This window comes from Sus scrofa, chromosome 12 (assembly GCF_000003025.6).
Source record: "Sus scrofa isolate TJ Tabasco breed Duroc chromosome 12, Sscrofa11.1, whole genome shotgun sequence".
In the NCBI taxonomy this organism is placed as follows: domain Eukaryota; kingdom Metazoa; phylum Chordata; class Mammalia; order Artiodactyla; family Suidae; genus Sus; species Sus scrofa.
The window spans coordinates 43,378,483-43,399,436 of NC_010454.4; the positions used below are offsets into that span (position 1 = coordinate 43,378,483).

Consider the following 20,954-nt stretch of genomic DNA (forward strand, 5'->3'; position numbering starts at 1 on the left):
GGGCAGACACCTCACCACGGAAAAGGTTTCTGCACGAGAGACGTCTAAACCGATGCTTCCCCAAAACACTGCTTACAAGCAAATGGATTACTGACAGCTGCACTGAATTCGCTGTTAAATGACAGGATACATCAGTAGACGAAAGGATTGCATCAACTATGGACTCTCGAATCGCTGTTGAAAGGCTTGTAAAAAACACTGGCGATAATGTAGAACAATGAATATAAATTGAAAGTCAGATATAAAATTTTAGACATAGGGAGTTCCCACTGCGGCTCAGCAGATTACACACGTGACAAGTATCCATGAGGATGCGGGTTCAATCCCTGGCCTGGCTCAGTGGGTTTAGGATCCAGGGCTGCCATGAGCTGTGGTATAGTCGTAGACGTGGCTTGGATCCCACGTTGCTGTGGCTGTGGCCTAGGCTGGCAGGTGTAACTCTGATTCACCCCTATTCTGAGAACTTCCATATGCTGCAGGTGTGGCCCTAAGAAGAAAAAAAATTTTTTTAGACATAGTACATCAAAGCATATCGAGAGTTTTACACAGAATAAGGCAGAGCAGGAAATAAAAATACTTCACTGGTAACAGCGATGGGTCTGGGTGGCGGGACCACGAGGAAAGTAAGTTAACTGCCCTTCATTCTTACCATCCCCCCTTTTTCAAGTTCTGTGTAATTGCACGTGATCTTACAATGACTGAGATTTTAAAGTAAACAACCATGAGTGGCTGGGGGCGAAGCTTCTCCTAGTTTGTAAAGGGGATTTCTAGCCCAAAGAAGCCTAATGCCACAGAATGTGGGTTAGCGACCCCATGTGGCCTGGGACAGTGACAGGAGCTGGTTGAACTCTGTCTAGAACCCAAGAACAAAGACAACTCCTCATCAGCACCTGCCAAACCGCATCTTCCCTCACGTCCCTGTGCAGGGGTTTCCGTGCATTCTTACTCATCACCTAGCATCTCTCCAAGCGACTAGGCCCCGCACTCAAAAATGGGAAAGGATGGGCAGATTCCCGGTGGCCTTGCAGTTAAGGACTCATAACTGTCACCGCTGTGGCTCAGATTCGACCCCTGGACCAGGAACTTTTGTAGGCCAGGGACACGACCCCCTCCAAATTTGGGGGGGGGGTGATTCTCAAACTCTGCACCTGAAGACCCGTTTCTATCTAAGAATCTCAGTGTTAATGACAGGACGCTAAAGATCAGGTCTCCTGGTGCCTGCACTACACTTATTTTTAAAAATTTTTTAAAATTTTTTATTTTGCCTTTTGAGGGCCGCACCCATGGCACATGGAGGTTCCCAGGCTAGGGGTCGAATTGGGGCTGTAGCTGCCGGCCTACACCACAGCCACAGCCACAGCCACAGCCTCATCTATGACCTACACCACAGCTCACGTCATGCCGGATCCTTAACCCACTGAGCGAGGCCAGGGATTGAACCTGCGTCCTCATGGATGTTAGTTGGGTTCGTTAACCACTGAGCCACAACAGGAACTCCCGCCACCTCATTTATTTACTTGTTTATCTACTTATTTACCTGCCCTCAGGTTCCTTAACACCTGGGGTTGAATTCATCCTGTCCCTCATTTCTCTCTCCTATAAAATTTTACTCGAACTCTCGGCACCCACTGCTGGCTGCCTCCTGGGCACTGGTCCCAGAAAAGGAACAGTCAGGTGGCAAATGATCAGCCAACGGGGTCAACGGGTCTGTGGTCCACACGACCAGCCATCCTTGGGTCGGCTGGCCGGTCACACAGGTGCAGGGGAGGGACCGCTCCCAGGAAGCCACACGGACGAACAACTCCAAAGGGCCCGCCACGAACAGCACGACTCCCAGAGCCACTCGGGTTCGAGAGCCCCTGCCCTGGAAACATAGACGAGGTTGAGCCATAGGAAACAGTCTTTTGGGGCGGAAGGTTGAAAATGAAAACTGACCATTTCGTACGATCAAGCGATGCCCTCTCTCCACCCCCGGGCTGGCCGTGACATCACCTTCTCCTGACAGGTAGAGCTCCAAGGCAGTTTTAACTCACTTGTCCTCCGGCAGGAACAGGCTCCCGAGCCCTGCGTCCTTCTCGGCGGGCATCCCGAGCGACCCGTCCAGGCTCCGGGTGCTCTCCATGGGGCCCTCCATGTCCAACTCCTGGGGACCCTCGGGCGGGGCCAGCGTCATAGCCTCGTCCTCGTCCTCGTCCTCGGGAAAGAAGCCAGGCTCCCTGGGGAGGAGCTCGCCATCAGCAAAGGTGGGGTCTGGCACCTCGCTGCCCTGGGGAGACAGAGGGGACAGAGAGAATGAGGCTGGGGCCTGGGGGCTCAGCCCAGCTCCTCAGACCACAAGGACACCAGCAGGGCTGGCGGGGGAGGGCGGGGACCCCCAGGCTTTGGTATGAGACCTTGGAGGTGATCCGTTCGGGGGGCCTCGTGCTGGCTGTCTCATGAGAGCCCAGCGAGGAGAGAGACCCTCCAGGATGGCCATCCACAGAGCAGGCCACAGCCAGGCCAGCTGCATCATCCAGGGCACCTGGGCCACTTCGCAGGGTGCCTGTCACAAAGTCTGCACAGGAAGCCAAGTGACTCGTAAAAGGCTTCTTGGTGATCATGAGGGCACTGCCCCAACTACAGTGACCCTGACAGAGCGTGATGCAGCATGGCGCAGGGGCATGGGGTCTGCCCCACGGTTCTGGGCATGTCAGATAACCTCTCTGAACCTCGCTTCTGGCCTCTGTCACTTGAGAACAGCAACAGGATCTTATGGGATCGCTGTGTCACAGCAGGGCCTCAATCCTGGCCACAGGTCTGCTCTGGCCCTGCCGCAGCCATGCTGGGAGCAAGAACGATAGGTCGTTCAAGAATGAGCTTTGGGGAGTTCCCGTCGTGGCTTGGCGGAAACAAATCTGACGAGTATCCATGAGGACGCAGGTTCAATCCATGGCCTTGCTCAGAGGGTTAAGGATCCAGCATTGCCATGAGCTGTGGTGTGGGTCACAGACGAGGCTCAGATCTGGCATTGCCGTGGCTGTGGTGTAGGCCGGCAGCTACAGCTCTGATTGGACCCTAGCCTGGGAACTCCATATGCCACAGGAGCGGCCCTAAAAAGCAAATGATAAAATAAAAAAATTTAAACAGACTGAGCTTTGGGCTGGTCCCCAGTGCCTACACACCGCCCTGCCAATACACCATAAAGATGTGCCTGAATCTTTTGCTAAAGTCATCTTACAGGAGAAGAGCTCTGGCTCTATTCCGAGTTTACCCTAGTCCGAGGGGCAGCTCTCTGCAAACCCTTCCTCGGGCTGCTTTGGCCCCGAGGCGCTAAGTACCTGGCGGGGGTGACTGCTTCCACCTGCTCCCATCCCAGACGCCAATTACTCCCCAGGCTCCTCGGCGTGCTCCTTGGCCAGGAGCCCTCACTGGAGGTGCTTCCTCCAGCCCCAGAACCACAAGAAGGGTAATAATAATGGGCTGTGAGAAGACTCAGGGCATCTCAGACAAGAACAGGATCGGGGCGTCTAAGGAAGGTGATCAGTGACAGGCTTGACTGCGCCCGCCCAGAGGTGTGCAGCTGTCTGCTGGTGAGCAGGCAGCCCTCCTGGGGGTCTATGCCCACCAAGACAGGCAGGGCTAAGAATAGATGGTGATTAATGAGCTTGGCTCTGCCCGTGCCATGACTCGGGCTGAGTACCAGATGGACCAATAAAGTCAGCATCAGGCAGCCAGGCATCCCCGACTGCGGAGGCCGAGGGGCTGTGTAATTAAACTCGCCCCGAGCGTTCACACGGCCCTTTCCACCTCCATGTCACGAACCCAAGCCCACACGCTCCCAGCCGTACCAGGTCTCGTGCCCTAAGCAAGCTCTAGTCTGCAAGCCCGAAGCCGCGTTGAACAAAGGGAAGCCGACATTTATAGAATAGCCACCACATTCCCAAGACGGAGCTAAATGTTAATATTTTAACCCACGTGGGGCTTCATGACCCTTCGGGACAAGGATCCCCACCCCTATTTTACCAAGAGGAAGTCAAGGCTCAGCGAGTAACCTGTTGCAAGTGCCCTGGCCAGTAGGCAGAGGACCCCCCCTGCGTCTGGCCACTGCTCGCTTGGTTCCATTGAACACTGATGCAAATCATGCTTTCACGGGCTTTCAAACCCCATGGTGACAATGAGAGCCATTATAGGGGCACATTACTCATTATGAGGCCCAGGCACCCCACCTATGGCTGCACCTGCCCTGTGCCATCCCCTCCAGCAGGGAGTCTCTGGGTTAGAGTGTGGCCAGAATGGGGGGGCTTAGGGAGGAGCAAGGCGCATGCTCAGTTCCTCTGCCCGCAAGCTTTCCGATACCCAGACCCGAGGCGGGGGAAGGTAGGCACAGATGGGGAGTCCCTGCTCTGTGGCTCACATGAGGCCGAGTCTTCACAGCCCTCAGAGCTGGGTCTTGCTCCCCCTTCATGTAGGTGAGGTGACTTGCCCGGCACCTGCAGGAGTCAGTGGCAGGACAGGGTCTGGACTGTGAGTCACCAACGCCCGCACTTTCCCTGTGGAACCGAGTCAGCAGGGGTCTCCAAGAGGCTCCGCCCACCCTGCTCCCAGATGGGAGGCAGGGGGCCAAGCGGGGACCAGCATCCTTGTTCCAGCGTCTGGCCTGGCCTCTAGCATACCAAGGCTGAGCCCGTGCCAGGCACTGTCCCGACACACCATTCACAGTGGGGACCAAGGTCCCCTCATCGCATGTCCCACAGCGACACAGCCACACTCCTGGGTCCTGGCCCAAGGCCCTGCCCAGGGTGGAAAGAGTGGCCTCGAGTGGCTTGACTCAGCCACAAGAGGGGCAGAAGGGATCAGACACCCCTCAGGGGTCCCCGCTCTCCCAGTGAGACCACCGCCTCCTGGGCATATTTTCACCCTCTGACAGCGCAGAGTCCACAGCTGCCTGGCCCGTCACAAACCTCATCACACATGGTTCATCCCTAAAAGGCCGGGGAGGGCTCCGGGGGGTACAGGGCAGGATGAAGGATTTGTCATCTCTGTCCGACACACAGAGCAGATGAGGCTCGTGCGGGAGGGAGAGGGCCCTGCTGAGACCTGGAGCCAGGCTCCCGACATGCCCCTGCCCCTCTCCCACCCCCGCACTCAACGCGACAGCCTTTTCTTTTAAAGTGGCTGCTCGACACACCTCTCCATTCAACCCACAGCTGTTCGCCCAAGGCAAGCGGACGTTTTCATTGCAACTTCAAAACGTCTCTAGCGCGGACGGTGGGTCCCCAAGCATCTAGGATTGCTTGACGCAGCATTTTTTTTGACTTTACGATGGTATGAAAGAGACACACATTGAGTAGAAAACTGTACTCTGAAGTTTAAATTCGGCTCTTTTCCTGGTGCTGTGTGTCTGAGGCTCTTGCGACGCTGGGCAGTTGCAGCTCTTGATCTGCGATGCGATCCCGAGCGAGAACAATGGATGTGCTTAGAGCCAGCTTTTCACTTTCAGTACCGCATTCAATCAATTACATGCGCTTTTCCATGCAATTAGAAAATAGGTTTTGAGAGCTCTTTTGTGGTGCAACAGGTTAAGGATCTGGTGTTGCCGCTGCAGTGGCTTGGGTCACTGCTGTGGCGCAGGTTCGATCCCTGGGCTGGGAACTCCCACATGCCGCAGGTGCGGGGTGTGGGGGTGGGGGATCAGGTGGAGGCTCTGTGTTGGGCGATTCTTTTTTAAGGTATTCTGGGCTGCGTTACTATGTTCTGCTAAGTCAGGGGTATTAAAGTCATTTTCACCTTACAATGCAGTTACATCCTGGGAGTTCCCACTGTGGCTCAGCAGAAATAAACTAGTACCCATGAGGATGTGGGTTTGATCCCTGGCCTCGCTCAGTGGGTTAAGGGTCCAGTGTGGCTGTGAGCTGTGGTGCAGGTTGCAGATGCGGCTTGGATCCTGTGTTGCTGTGGCTGTGGTGTAGGCCGGCAGCTGAAGCTCCAATTTGACCCCTAGCCTGAGAATTTCCATATGCCACAGATGTGGCCCTAAAAAGACAAAAAACAAACAAACAAAATGCAGTTACATCCCAGTAAGATCCATAGTTTTGCCCAAATGTGCCCCTGTGGAGGCCCTGTGTCGTGCACGCTTCTGAAAAGAGGGCAATCTCTGGGGATGCTCAGGAGCTGAAGAGTAACCAGCCTGGGGGCTTAGGTGACTTCTGCTGCTGCTGCAGGCTCCAGACTCCCAAACAAACCCCAGGCCAGTCCCAGGCAGTGGCAGCAATGGGACAGAGCTGGGGGTTTAGGGGGAGGAGGATGTCGCTCCAGAGGGCATCCCGTGCCCATCGACACTCCTGTACTGAGAACCAAGAGCTGCCCGCTGCTGAGCTGCTCAGTGCCTCAGTTTCCCCATCTATCGGATGGGGCTAATTACTAGGATTGGATGAGCTGGTACATATTCTAAGCAGAAGGTGCTTAATAACGCTGAGCTATGAGTGTCCTCACTGCATTAAGAGAAGACAGAGATGGTGCCTCCTGGCCTGGGACCCATTTGCACATGGGCGAAGGTGGGTTGGGTTCAGCTTCTGGAAGCCAGGCTTTCCCAAATTTCAAAGCCCTCCCTCCAAACACACAGGGTGTCTCTTTTCTCCCCACAGGTTGCCTGCTGCCCACTGTCTTGGAAGGTCTCTCTGTGCATTAATTATACCCTTTAACAGGTGTCAGGATGAGATACTGCCTTGGTGAGGGCGCCCAAGAGGCTCCCAGGCTCCAGCTCTCCACCCCCAGCCCTGGCAACGGCTCCACTTCCCAGGCAGGAACTCGGAGCCAAAGAACAGCTCGGTGGGGACAGGACTGGGTAAAAATAGATTGGGCGGGCACATCCCGGCTTCCCTTGCAGCCAGGCACCAGTGGGCACACGTGGAACCCCACTGCAGGAGAGGCGTGGGGGCAGGGATGGACACCAACCGAGCCGCGGGTGGGGGAGAAGCCAGCCGGCTGCCTGGGCGAGGCTGAATGAGTTCTGGGGGCAGGCGGGAGATTGAATCGCTCACACCCTCCCAGCCAGCGGACGGCACGGGAACAGGGACAGGCCTGGTCAGGTGTTGCTGGGTCTTTCCCACACGTGGCAAGAGAGTCGGTAAGGGGTTAACTTGTGGATGCCAGCACCCTGGGTGCACAGGGAGGGGCTGGGGTCCCCTACACACCACCATGGCTCAGCCGCTCTCATCATGCAAAGACGGTCACAGCCGGGATTAGCAGCAGTCCAGGCTGCCTCCTGTTTGTGGCTGCAGCCCCTGCCATGCAGCCAGGCCACACTCTGCAGACGGGTGGCTGGGGCTCATCAGGGGCCGACAGGAGATTCTGGTTCAGCAGAGGGCTGCCCGGCTGCCAGTCAAGGAGCGAGGGTGGGCCTAGGGAGGTTTGATTGTCCACAGAGAGGCTGGTGCCTCAGCCTTGGCATCTGAATGAAAGCAACCTTGACTCCAGTACAAGGCCTCAGCTGCCCCTACAGGGCCAAGGGCAAAGCTGGGAGCACCAGGTCTCCTCACCACTAGAGGTTACGGCCCGTCTCAGCCGGCCCCGGGGACTGACCTCATGCTGTGAGATCGAAGCTCTGTAGCCCCAGCTTTCCAGGCTGGTGGGGAGGCCGAGGTCAGGAAGACACGACGCCACGGTCCCACCGCCAGGGCCAGGGCAAAGTCCCTTCGAGCTAACCTCCCTCCTGGCAGATGGCGGCCGAAGCGCCTTTTGGGCTCTCTCCTCCCAGCCAGGGGCTCCGGAATCCACCTCCCGAACCCTCGATTCAGGGAGGGCGCCACGACCACCCCAACCAAGACACCCCAACTGCTACACTATTTTCATCACAAAGTGGACCCACAGATCGCAGGAGGGGGGACCACAGTGACCATGTGGGCTCCTCGGGAGCTTATGAGTCTCCAGGGGGATGGAGTAGGAGGGTTTGAGTCACGTCCCCCAGCCCGTTTTGCAGATGGGGAGACTGAGGCTCTCAAGCGGACTTGGGTTCCATCCTGGGTCTGGCCCCCACCAGCTGGGGCCCCTCAGGCTGGTGCTGCACAGACGACAAAGAGGAAGTCACGCTCCTGCTTCTCAAGTGTCCCCACTTACGGCAGCCGAGGCGGTTGGATGAGCTTCATTCTGCGGCGCACACGTGGCACACACACCACACACACGGCACACGCGCCACACACGGCACACGCACCACACACGGCACACACGCCACACGCACCACACACACGCCACACACACCATACACACAGCACACACGGCACACACGGGGCACGCACACCACACACACGGCACACATGGCACACACGGGGCACGCACACCACACACACACGGCACACACGGCACACACACAGCACACACGACACACACACCACACACACGGCAAACACACCACACACACGGCACACACGCCACACTCGGGGCACGCACACCACACACACGGCACACACACGGCACACACGCCACACAACCACACACACGGCACATGCACCACACACACGGCACCAGGACGGAAGGGGTGGAGGCCCGCACTGCCTTTTCTTCAGTGTTATAACCACGGCTCCTGAGCTGTCCCTCTGCCCCATCTCACACCCTCGCCCCAACACACGCTGCTGCTGAGGTGGCATCACAGGAGTGCAAGGGGCAGGGGCATGACGCAGATCCCAGAAAAACTTCAGAAATGAAGGCTGTCCTGGCAGCCACACTAAGAGGTGGGCCAAGTCCCCGAGGGGCAGTAGAGCAGAGCGACTACAAGTACTAAGGGGCGGAGGAGGGTCTGAAGCAGATCCTGGCGGCCACCACACCGGCACCGGCCAGTGACCTGAGTGTCCAGTCTGTCCCAAAGGCTGTGGGGCCTCACTTTGCTGGAACCAGAGCTTGAGACCACCCCAGCCGCCCTGGGTCCAGTTCACCTACCACCCTTCCAACCAGGACAAGCATCCCAGAAGCCTGCCCACGACGAAGAGGAGGGAGCTCGCGCCGGCGTGCCGCCACCGCTGACAATGACTCAGCGGGCATTTGGGCTCTGCGTGTCCTCAGAGGGACAGTCTGCAGGCCTAAGTGGCACTCGAGTCCCAGGGGTGTGGGAAGGGCCAACGAGATCTGGTTTTCAGACCTAGGCTACGGGTCAGACCACGGACTCCACGGCAAGTGCCCCGCACAGCAGGGCCATCCCCCTGCCCAGGAGACCCTCTAAGCGCCCCGTCCCCACGTGCATTCCAATAGCACATCTGAGCACATCCGAAGTTATCAGTACTCTGTTTGGGAAAAGGATCTTAGGAGCTTTGGCAACCAGTGATTTCAGAATTCATGAACCATTCTACCAATCCTGGGCTTCAGCTGCAACAGCCCCCAGCTAACCTAGCTCGTTTCCGACTGGCCCCCACAATCCTGAATTAGTTCTTTCCAATCCTGTTACTGTTGGTCCTGACGTCAGTGCTTTTTGTAAACGGACAGGACTGCTCGGTGTGTCTTGTCTAAGGTCAGACAGAGATGATGTCAGCAACCAAGGACCTCTGTTGAATCCTGAGCTGTGAGCCTTGCAGGGCTTGTCCCCACACTTGTGTTCAGAGGTACAGTTATACGACCCCTTAAATTGTGTTAGTATGTTATGCTGTGTCACATTACACCCTTAAAGCGCTAGAATTTAGCACCGTCAGTGAATTGCTAAGTGCTAATAAAATAGAATTATACCCCCCCTCATAAAAAAGTTATCAGTTAAAAAATGAAAATAAAGGAGTTCCCGTGTGGCACAGTGGGTTAAGAATCCAACTGCAGTGGCTGTGGTCAATATTCCCCCCACCCCCTGGTGCAGTGGATTAAAGAATCCGGGGTTGTTGCAGCTGCACCGTAGGTCAGCAGCCGTGGCTCAAGTTCTATCCCTGACGCAGGAACTTTCATATGCCGTGGCGGGGCCATTAAATTAATTAATTAATTAAAATTAAAATGTGTTGCTAAAAATCTAATGGACAGGGAGTTACCTAGTGGCCTGGTGGTTAGGACTCAGCACTTTCACCACTGTGGCCTGGGTTCGATCCTTGGTCTGGGAACTGAGATCTTATAGGAAGCTGCTATATGCTGCAGCCAAAATAAATACGTAAATTAAAATCTCATGGAGAAGAAAATGGAATAAGAAAATGCTTAAGTCATCCAAAAGGATTCAGAAAAAAAGGGAGGAGAGAAAATCAGAGATCTGATTGGGATAATGAAAAAATACTGAAGAGGCGTTCCTGTGTGGCTCAGTGGTTAGCGAACCTGACTAGCATCCATGAGGACGTGGGTTCAATTCCTGGCCTCGCTCAGTGGGTTAAGGATTTGGCATTGCCTCGAGCTACATGTAGGTCACAGCGAGGCTCGGATCCCACACAGCTGTGGCTCTGGTGCAGGCGGCGGCTACAGTTCCAATTGGACCCCTAGCCTGGGAGCCTCCATATGCGCAGGTGCAGCCTTAAAAAGACAAAACAAACAAACAAAAAAACTGAACAGCTCAACCATATCAGTAATTCATTAAATGAAAATGGAATAGGCCATCCTATTTAAAAGACAAATATTGTCAGACTAAATTAAAAAAACAACTTGTACTATACTAACAAGAGACACAATTTAAGCATAAGGACATAGATACATAGAAAGTAAAAGAACAAAAAAAGATACACCAAAAAAACACCAACCAAAAGTTGGAGGGGCTCTATTAAGATCAAAGTATACTTTAAGGCAAGAGTCATTCGAGGACATTAAAAAATGATAAAGTGGAGTTTCTATTGTGGCTCAGCAGGTTAAGAACCTGACTAATATCCATGAGGATGTGGGTTCGATCCCTGGCCTCCCCTAGTGGGTTAAGGATCTAGTGTGGCCGAAAGATTTGGCTCAGATCTGGTGCTGCTCTGGCTGTGCCTATGGCACAGGTTGGCAGCTGCAGCTCCAATTTGACCCCTACCTAGGCCAGGAACTTCCATGTGCCACAGGTGCAGCCCTGAAAAGAAAGGAAGAAAAAGACAAAGAGGGAGTTCCTGCTGTGGCGCAGTGGGTTAAGAATCCAACTGCAGTGGCTAGGGTCAATGCTGAGGCCTGAGTTTGAGCCCTGGCCCCGGAACTCCCATGCTACGGGTGCAACGAAAACAAAAGCTAAAAAAAAACCCAACCAGTTTAACAAGATGTCTCACTCCTAAGCCTTCATGCATCTAATAACACACTTTCAAGATACACAGAACCTAGAACTACAAATTGGAGATTTTAACTCACCTTAACTCACCTCTCTTAGTAAATGACAGAGCAGGCAAACAGAATTAGAAGAAAGAAGATTCGAACAACACAAGCTTGACCAGACACAAACGACATTATGCCCATCGCCTGTGGAACAAAACCGCTGGATGGAGGAGGGTTGACGAGGATTTGGCTACTTGCACAAAACACCAAAGAATCACCATACAAGTGACTGCAAATCCCCCACCCCCGATGCCTCTACCATGGAGAAAACAGGCTCCTGTCACTTTAATGCGGTGATCAAACCTGGCACCAGTGATTGCGGACAATCACACACTGGCCTCTGGATGTGACACACTATGCAGGACATGGCATCACCTGCTATAGAGTCTTTACAAAGCACTTACATCTAATCCAGCCTTAGACTCTAACCTCCACCAGGCGGCAAAGCAGGGGATGGACCGACAAACCCCACATCACCTCGGGGAAACAACCAGAAAGAATGTGGGCTCTTCGACAGGACAACTGGCCTGGGGTCTTCACCAAAAGGGCATGTCATAGAGGTGTGGGGGGGGGGATTTTTCTAGACGAGTGGTTCTTAAAACTTCAATGTGCATCAGAGTCACATGGGGTGGATTGTTAAGAGTCAGACTGACTCAGTTTCTGATTCAGTAGGCCTGGGGTAGGTCTGAAAACGTGCATTTCCATAGGTTGAATTAGGTTGTGTTTGTTTTTTATTAACCTTTTTTTTTCTTTTTAGGGCTGCACCTAGGGGTCAGATTGGAGCTGTAGCTGCCGGCCTACCCCACGGCCACAGCAACTCGGGATCCTAGCCACATCTGTGACCTATGCCAAAGCTTGTGGCAACGCTAGATCCTTAACCCAGTGATTGAGGCCAGAGATCAAATCCGCATCCCCATGGATACTAGTTGGGTTCTTTTTTTTTTTAAGCTTCTTAAGGCCACACCCGCGGCATATGGAGTTGCCAACCAAGGGGTCCAATCAGAGCTATAGTTGCCAGTCTACACTACAGCCACAGCAACATCAGATCCAAGCCAAGTCTGTGACCTACATCACAGCTCATGGCAATGCCAGATCCTTAACCCACTGAGTGAGGCCAGGGATTGAACCTGAGTCCTCGTGGTTTCTAGTCGGATTCGTTTCTGCTGCACCACTGGGAACTCCACTAGTTAGGTTCTTAATCCCCCGAGCCACAATGGGAACTCCTGTAACCATTCTTAAAAGGTTCTTGATATCCATGTCCAAACTGCTTAAAGTACACTAAGAAATTATTTTTAAAATTAAACATTTTTAAAAGTACACTAAGAAATCCGAAGAAAAGCAAAGAATAATAATAAATATTCAACTATCAGATTGGCAAAGTTGAAAAAAAAACCCTCAATGTTGATGTTTTTGGAATTGTGAATGGAGCGATTTTTCTAGAAAACGGGTTAAGGACCTGATGTAATCTGTGAGGATGCAAGTTCCCTACACCGCAGCAACACTGGATCCTTAACCCACTGATCGAGGCCAGGGATCAACCCCGAATCCTCATGGAGACTAGATTGGGTCCTTAACCCACTGAGCCACAGTGGAAACTCCTTGGTGTTTTTTTTTGAAAGTTCATTTCTAACAAGTTGTCAGGTGATGCTGATGCTGCTGGTGCCTGGCCACACTGTGGGAACCATCGTCCTAGATTAACCGAGAGACATAAGCCCTGAACATTATCCTTGATTAGATCCCAGCTCAAACAAGCAAGCAAACAAACCACCACCCAGCTGTAAAAGACCTTTTTGGGGGGACAAACGGGAAAGGGTGGAGTACGGACTAGATACTGAGTGACAGAGATGCTTGATTTTGTCAGGTGTGTCAGTGGTATCCACTCACGAAGGAGACATGCCTTTAGTTTTGATAACATCTTGCCTAACTGTATGTCAAGTGGTTCAGGAAAAGTTACAGAGACAAAGCAAACACAGTAGCAGCGCCCATCGTGGCGCAGCGGAATTCGACTAGGAACCATGCGGATGCGGGTTCGATCCCTGGCCTCACTCAGTGGGTTAAGGACCCAGTGTTGCCACAAGCTGTGATGTAGGTCACAGATGCGGCTCATATTCTGTGTTGCCGTGGCTGTGGTGTAGGCCGGCAGCTGCAGCTCCGATTGGACCCCTAGCCTGGGAGCCTCCACATGCCGCGAGTGTGGCCCTAAAAAAAAAAGAAAAGAAGGATGAAAATGGGAAACCATCCTTAACGCTATCCTAGAAGTTCCCTGGTGGTTCAGCAGGTTAAGGATCCAGTATTGTTACAACAGTGGCTTGGGTCACTGCTGTAACATGGGTTCAATCCCCAGGCGGGGAACTTCCAACAAGCCATGGGCAGTCAAAAAACAGAATGTTCTCCTAGAGGTAGAGTCAGAAGTAGGGAGCCCAGGGGACCAGCACAACCTCCAGTGGGTCAAACAAACCTGCAAGAGTAAGAACTGCCAGGCAATAGTCTAGGTTACAAATGACCAGAAGGACCAAGAGGTGAGGGCGGCTCAAGCTGTAGGAAGCATCCTCTCTAGAAGGTGAGCCAAGAGTCACAGCATCACTAGAAGCTTTTCCAAGTAGAGCATTTGGCCAAGAGCCACCCCGATGGGCCCCACATCCACAGCGGGCCTGTGCCTGAAGGCAAAGGTACCCACCTGCACTTGGGCTCTCCCTGGACACCAGGCTCTGCTCACCCTCCACCCCACCCCCGCCCTGGAGGACGGGTCCAGAGAACCTTCCTGTTACAGGCAGAGCTGTGTCTCCCTGCCCACCGAGAGTCTCTAGAATGTAACTGCCTTTAGAGTCAGGGTCTTTAGAGAGGTAATTAAATTAAAATGAGGTCATAAGGATGGCCCTAACCCGATATGACTGGCGGTGTCTTTCTAAGGAGATTAGGACACGGGGACGGACACACACACACACACACACACACACACACACACGACAACGTGAAGATACGGGGGGAAGTCAAACCAGGGAGAAAGGCCTCAGAAGAAATCAATTTCCTGGCCACTCTGATCGTGGACACGGGACTCCAGCACCGTGAAAAAAGGACCCTCCAGATGTTCGAGCCCCCGTCCGCGGTAGGGTTAGGGCGGCCCTAGCAACTCAGACCCCTTCCTCCCGCAGGACGTCTGCGTGGAGACCCTCAGCTCCGTCCATGGTGTCCACCCGGAAAACGAGAGCCCATTCCTTTAATGTCCATTCAAAGAGAGCGACTGGATCTCTAGAACCTTGTCAAGAAATTCTGGATTTTGTGGGCGTTTGGGGGCCTCTTCTCAAAAGAACTGTTGGCTTCTCGTCCACGATCATTCTGAACCACTGCTGCTTCTAAAGAGACGGTGTTTTGCTGAAACTGAACCTGGGTGGATCCACAATCATTAGGACCATGTACCATAAACACTGCTTACGCACGGATCTAAGGAGGGACACATTTCTTGGGTTCTCTCAATAGCCACAGGTTAATAGTCTAGTTTCATTTTATTTTAATTTTATTTATTTATTTATTTAGTCTTTTTTTTTTTTTTTTTTTTTTTGCTATTTCTTGGGCGCCCCTGCGGCATATGGAGGTTCCCAGGCTAGGGGTCGAATCGGAGCCATAGCCACCGGCCTACGCCAGAGCCACAGCAACTCGGGATCCAGCCGCGTCTGCAACCTACACACAGCTCACGGCAACGCCGGATCGTTAACCCATGAGCAAGGGCAGGGACCGAACCCGCAACCTCATGGTTCCTAGTCGGATTCGTTAACCACTGCGCCACGACGGGAACTCCCTAGTTTCATTTTAAAGAAGTGTCTGTGTGCAGTTCGGCCAGGGGCATTTAAAATGGCAAAGGCGTTTTCTTGTTTGCCCAGAGCTGTATATCGTGTAGCTAGAACACAAATGGGAAAGTTATTTTGCCTAAATAGTGACTGGCTGACATGAGATCTGCCGTGAGCCCTGGAACCACAGGGCCACAGCGGAGCCTCTATCCCTGGCACAGGCACCTCTGCGGCCAGCAACGCTCGCTCACTGAGCAAGTTATTACCGGTTTCTCCGTGCCAGGCAGTATTTCTGGCTACTTGAAAGCTAGGGCCGACTTCTTCCCTCTGTTGCGGTCAGTTTGGGGAGGAGGGCACTTTACCACTCCCAGGACACGTGGGCACCCTGCTTGGCTGTGATGCCAGCCTCCCTCCGACACAGCCAGAACCGGAGTCCCCTCTCCCCTGAGGCTGGCTGTCCAGGGTCCATGACAGCGATTGAGAGGCCAGGCAGACACTGCAGCTGGATTTGACTAAGTGAGCCACCTCCAGGAAAACCCACAGGGGAGAATGGTGCCCAGGGACAACTTCTGCTCCCATGGGGACCAAGCCCTTGTTGGGGCCTCACGGCCCAACAAAACCCCGAGTCCCAGATCTGAGTGCCCGGGTGAACTTACTTATTGAACAAAAAAGGGATTCAAACAGGCCAACTAGTCTACCCCTTGCTCCTGAAGTGGAGCCAACGGTCTTGGTTTTCAAATGAGAACGTGGATTTTGGAGGCAAACTGTTGGGGATTATGAAAACAGAACTTAAATTGCTTCCACATCTGGAAACCAAACCCAGCAGCCAGCCCAAGAATTCCAGGCATGTCAGCCCAGAGAGGCTGCAGGTCCCGGGAGGTGTTTCCTGTGAGCTGAGTGCCCTGCATCCACCTACCGGAATCCGTACCCAAGATCCGTCTACAATGAGAGGCCGGGTGCAGCCACACCTGAGAGGAAGAAAAGAAGGGGGCGGGGGGGACACTCGGGCACGCGTACTTCACGGCCAGCATTTACTCTGAGCTTTGCCTAAAATTCCCAAGAGTAAATGTGTCTCCTGACAGATGAGGCTCCGTGTCTAGACATTTTCATCCCCTTTGCCCAGAACTGATGCTGCGGTTGTGCCCTCTGTGCCCCTTTGTCATCACACAGAGTTGGAGCCATGGGAACCTGAGTCAGGAACCCCAGCTTCCATCACCTCCTCTCAATTCTGAGAAGATTTTCCAAGCGCCTGCGGGGAAGCCCTGGTCCCCGCCGGCCACTGTCACTTTGGCTCTCCAGGAAAATCACAGGCCAGGGGGAGGGCAATGAAATTGTCAAAAGCGAATTCACAGGCTGCAAGCAGAAAGGGGGGCGCACCAAGGGCGCTCCCCACTCTCCGAACAGGCAGCTATTCTGGGCTACAAATTATAGCTTTGAAAGATGTGGCTGTTTGAAGTGAGGGCTTAATTACTCACACAGCTGAGAGCCTGTGGGGCTTGTCTTGGGGGCTCTGTTTTCCCATCGAGATAAGGAGTCGAAGGGGAGACTTGGGAAGGGAGAGCCGGGCCAGCTCTCTGCCCCGAGGCTCCAGCAGGAGGGTCAGGCTGCGCCCCTTCAGTGGGGTACCCTCAAACGAGGTGACCCGCCCCTCCCAGGAGGGCGTACCTCAGTCTAAAGCCGGGCTGGGTACCCACCGCATCCCTTCTCTGCCACAGAAGCCCAGGTGACTCTCCTCCACCCAAGCCCACGGTGCCCCCTGCTAGCCACCTCCCCTCAATCAGGCCCTCTGTTTTTATATACTTTTGGCACCTCCTATCAGCCCAGAGTCCCTGAAGCCACCCCCTGCAAGCTCAGTCCAAGTGTCCCTCTTTGTCCGCAGCCTGTGCCAGGTCCTGCTCCCCAAGCGGCAGTTCCAGGGGTGCAGCCCCACACTGGGGCCCACAGAGCACACTGCAGGGCAGGCTGAGCAGCTCAGGGTCCTTCCCAGGCCCTCCAGAGTGGGGACAGGTGAGAACCAGCCAGAAGCCATAGCTTGAGGCTCAGAGGCAGGAAGCTCCAGGGAGCCCCTAAAGAGACTGCGGGCTCCCCACTAGCCACAGAACGAGGTCTTAACTCCTCAGACTGGCCAGCAGTCTTGGCCTTGAGACCAGTGCTGCTGCTCCCCCACCCCTTGAGCCCCAAGCTCCTGTCCAGCTTCATCCCCCCACACACACACCTTGGCACGTGCTGCTCCTTACGCCTGAAACACAATTCCTCCCTGGGCCACAGACGCCTGTTCCTAAAAAGGCCAGTCACTGTATCTGGGAGACCAGTCCCCTCCCTCCGGGTACCCCCATCACCCCCAGCCCAGAACTGAGCTTCTAGAGCCCTGCCGCCATCTCCGGAGGCTGGCCCCGCAGCGAGCCCTGCCTCTGCTCCGCGACTCTCCCTGTGACACTGGGTAGACACTGGGTAGAGGCTCAGCCAGACTGGGCCCCCGCCCCCCCCGCCCCGCCCCCCACCTCCCCTTATGTATCAGTTTAGGGAGAGAAGAATTAGCCGGCAGGATGCTTCTCCATCCCAGCCTTGGCAGCGAACCCACAGGTCCCCCGCTCCAATCTCCAGCCAGAAGCTGGGTAACAGCCCTACCCCCTCGGGTCCCAGAGGGGCCGCTGTGCCAGGTGATACAGTCTCCTTTAAGCGACGTGCTGCCCACCTCGGCCCTTTCCTCTTAGAGCAGGTTCAATGCATTTCACCCCTGGGTACACGCCAAGGACTGCGGGCCACCCCCAGACCTCATCAAGGAGGGGGCTCGTGAAGCCCCCACACTCCACACAAAACAAGGAAGTCGGCCACTGGCCTCTGGCAGGATCTCAGGGGGAGGGGAGGCAGGGACCTCGGACAGGGAGGGGGCCTCCGACGAAGACCAGGCTTAAGGCCGCTGCCGGCTCTGAGAGTCTCCCTCCAGCCGGCAGCCCTCTTCGAGCCCAGTTCGGGGTGGCCCACTGCTCCCCCAGCCCTGCTCCTCCCTTCGGGACCCTGGTCAGCCTCACCCTCTGCGGGGCCGCCCAGCTCCCATGGGCAGCCCTCACTCAAGCGCTGGCTGTTCCCTACCCCCCATCTGCACAGCGCCCAGCTAAAGAAACACAAGGTGGTCTGGGAAGTCCCGCTGTGGTGCAGTGGAAACGAATCCAACGAAGATCCATGAGGACTCGGGTTCGATCCCCGGCCTCGCTCAGGGGGTTAAGGATCTGGCGTTGCCGTGAGCTGTGGTGTATAGGTCGCAGACACGGCTGGGATCCCACATTGCTGTGGCTGTGGTGTAGGCCAGCGGCTGCAGCTCTGAGTCAACCTCTAGCCTGGGAACCTCCATATGCCGCGGGTATAGCCCTAAAAGGCAAAAAACACAAAAAACAGAAAACAAAAAAACCAAACTCACGAGTCAGTCTTAAACATTCGGGGAAGACCAGAAAAGACTACATCTATTAAGCACCCAGCATGGGCCAGGTGTTCCTGTGCCTCAGCCACTGTTCAGATGAGAAAAAGGGCTCAGAGAGGTTCCGGAGCTTGTAAACGGTCACAGAGCGAGCAGGACTAGCATCTGATCAAGGTCGGATTTCAGCGCAGGAAAGGCTGAAAATTCCTGCTGATGGCCGGGTCCCACACTCAGCGTGGAGCGGCCTCTCAGACTGAGCCCCGCACCCGGAGGCCACGGGAACAGCAATTAGCCGGGCTGGTGGCACCACAACTTTTGACTTGAGCTGAAGGCTGCAGAATACTAGACTGCTGACTACTGTCAACTGAGGATGCTGGGGCCTGTGCCACCCAGGCCTCAGGGTGTGCCCCCTCCCCTTTCCCACCACAGGCGCTTCAAAGAGGCTACATGTGGGAAGACTTTACAGAAAGGGAGAGGAGAGAGATTTGGAGGAAAATTGCTAAAGAGAAACACATGTGAAAAGGAAAACTCAAGCAGAGCTGGGGGACGAGGAGGGAAGGAGGAAAAGACATTCGAGGATTATAAACTGAGTCAAGAAGCCAGGGTCTGAAGGCCAGCCTCCCTCTGCCACCTCGGAAAGGCCTAGGGCCCCCTCCCCACTTTCGTTTCCCCCTTCAACCCAGGTAGGAGGGAGCAGTGTGACCCGGCCGGCAGCAAGGGAGAAAGAGGGAAAGGTACCCGGCGCACAATCCTGATGACTGTGGAGCCATGACCCCCCTTGGGTAGAGGAATGAGCCGAGGCTCAGAGAGGTTGCTCTACTTTCCCAAGGTCACACAGCTTCTGAGCCGTAAAGCTGGAACCCGAGCCCAGGTCTGCCCAATGTCCATGCTCATTCCCCTAAATCACATCAGAGTGTGCCCTCCCCAATCCTCCCCGCCACTGCCAGGTAGCTCTGCTTCCTTCCTCGAAGAACCTGGGTAAGTTATGTAAGCTCTCCAGAGGTTACCTACTTTCTGTGTTCATTAAATCCAAGATGCCTTTGCTTTTAAGATGCACTGTGATCTCAAGCGCACCGAGAAACAGCACTGTCACATTCAAATACAGCAGCGAATGTATGACACACAGCAACCTGAGATGTTCAAATGCGGGGGAAGCGTGTGTCTACAGTGTTTTAGGGGGGCGCAGGGATTCAGCCCGTCCCTTTAACTGAGTGTGAGCACACTGAAGGGGAGGGGACGGCTCCACACACGCACATGTATGCATATGTGCGCACACACACACACACACCTGCTGCTGTGAGATCCTCCTTTGCTAATAACTCACACCCTTGCAGATAATTGCACAACAGTGTGCCAGCCAGACTTGCCTGGTCAACAAGAACCCTCATTTCGAGAGGGGGCCAATCAACTCAAGGTTGCTCAACACTGTTGGCCACAGGCTGTTCGAACCCCCACCCACCTGACCAGCCGGGCCCGGCCAGCTTTGCCTTGGTGGAGCTGCGGCCAAGCCAGGTAGCTTTGCTCCCTGGAAAATGACCAAGGGCAGTCATCTGACGTGGCCTGGTGGCTGCCAGCCCACACCTTTCCACCTGGCCCCTCTCCAGATCTCTGGGGGCCTGCAGCCAGCCAGAGCCGAAGTGCTTCAGTAAGGCAGGGACAGCCCTGCTCCGAGCTGGCTTTTCCGGCCGGGTACAGGTAGGCAGCAGGCCCAGGCTGGAGGTGAAGGGTGGGAGCAGGGGGCAGAGTGCAGCCCCCCTGCCCTGGGCAGACAGGCCACAGCCTGGCAGAGCCGGCAGCCTCTGGGAGGAAGGACCGGGTGTAGCCCGACTCCTCGCCCCATGCAGACAGCCATCACCTGGGAAGATGCTTTGCATCATTCACGGGCTGTCTCTGCGGCAGGCACCAGCCACTTCACCCAGCCCCACAGAGCCTGCATCTGCAAAGGCCAAGTTGTTTTGTTTAAAGACCCAGAAGCTAAGGAACTGGAAACGTGCTCCTCCTGCAAAGGTCCTGCAGGTAGTGCTACCTTCCTGTACGGGGGCTGATACCCTCCCTGCAAGAAATCCCGTCATCAGTCACCAGAATCAAGCTGGCAGTAGCGTGCAGGAACTAAAAATAGCAGCTCGCTCACAGGCCAAGCATTGTCTTAAGTGTTTTTCATATATTTACATATTAGATCCACATGACTTCATGAGAGAGGTACTGGCATCTTTCTCTTTGCCGCAGCTGAGAAAATTGAGGCACAGCGAGGTTGAATCATTTGCCTGAGATTTCACGAAGAGCAACTGGTAGAGCCCGGATTCTGAACCTGGACTGTCTGACTCTGGAGCCCAGGCTCCTGGGGACTCTACCACCTGGCCTCGAGCTACCTAATTGGCCATCAGGCACCAACCAATTAAGTGTCAGGACCCAATCTGGGTATGTCAGGTCACAGTGGCTCATTTCACCTGCGTCATCACTCTACAAGGTGGATACTATTATCACCCCCATCCTCCAGCCGGGGAAACAGAGGCCCAGAAAGGTGAGCCAGCTGGCCCCGAGCCCCACCACCAGCA

At 54.6% G+C, this 20,954-nt stretch overlaps 1 protein-coding gene across 4 annotated transcripts in view; it reads right to left on the reverse strand.

Annotated features, from left to right (window-relative positions):
* Window positions 1-20,954, reverse strand: part of RAB11FIP4 (RAB11 family interacting protein 4) — a 113,478-nt gene that overhangs the window by 17,725 nt on the left and 74,799 nt on the right. For all 4 annotated transcript variants that reach the window (XM_003131748.5, XM_005669074.3, XM_021067457.1 and 1 more), the window contains one exon: window positions 2,034-2,266. In XM_003131748.5, coding sequence (XP_003131796.1) covers window positions 2,034-2,266 — 233 coding nt within the window. The remainder of the gene's footprint in view (window positions 1-2,033; window positions 2,267-20,954) is intronic.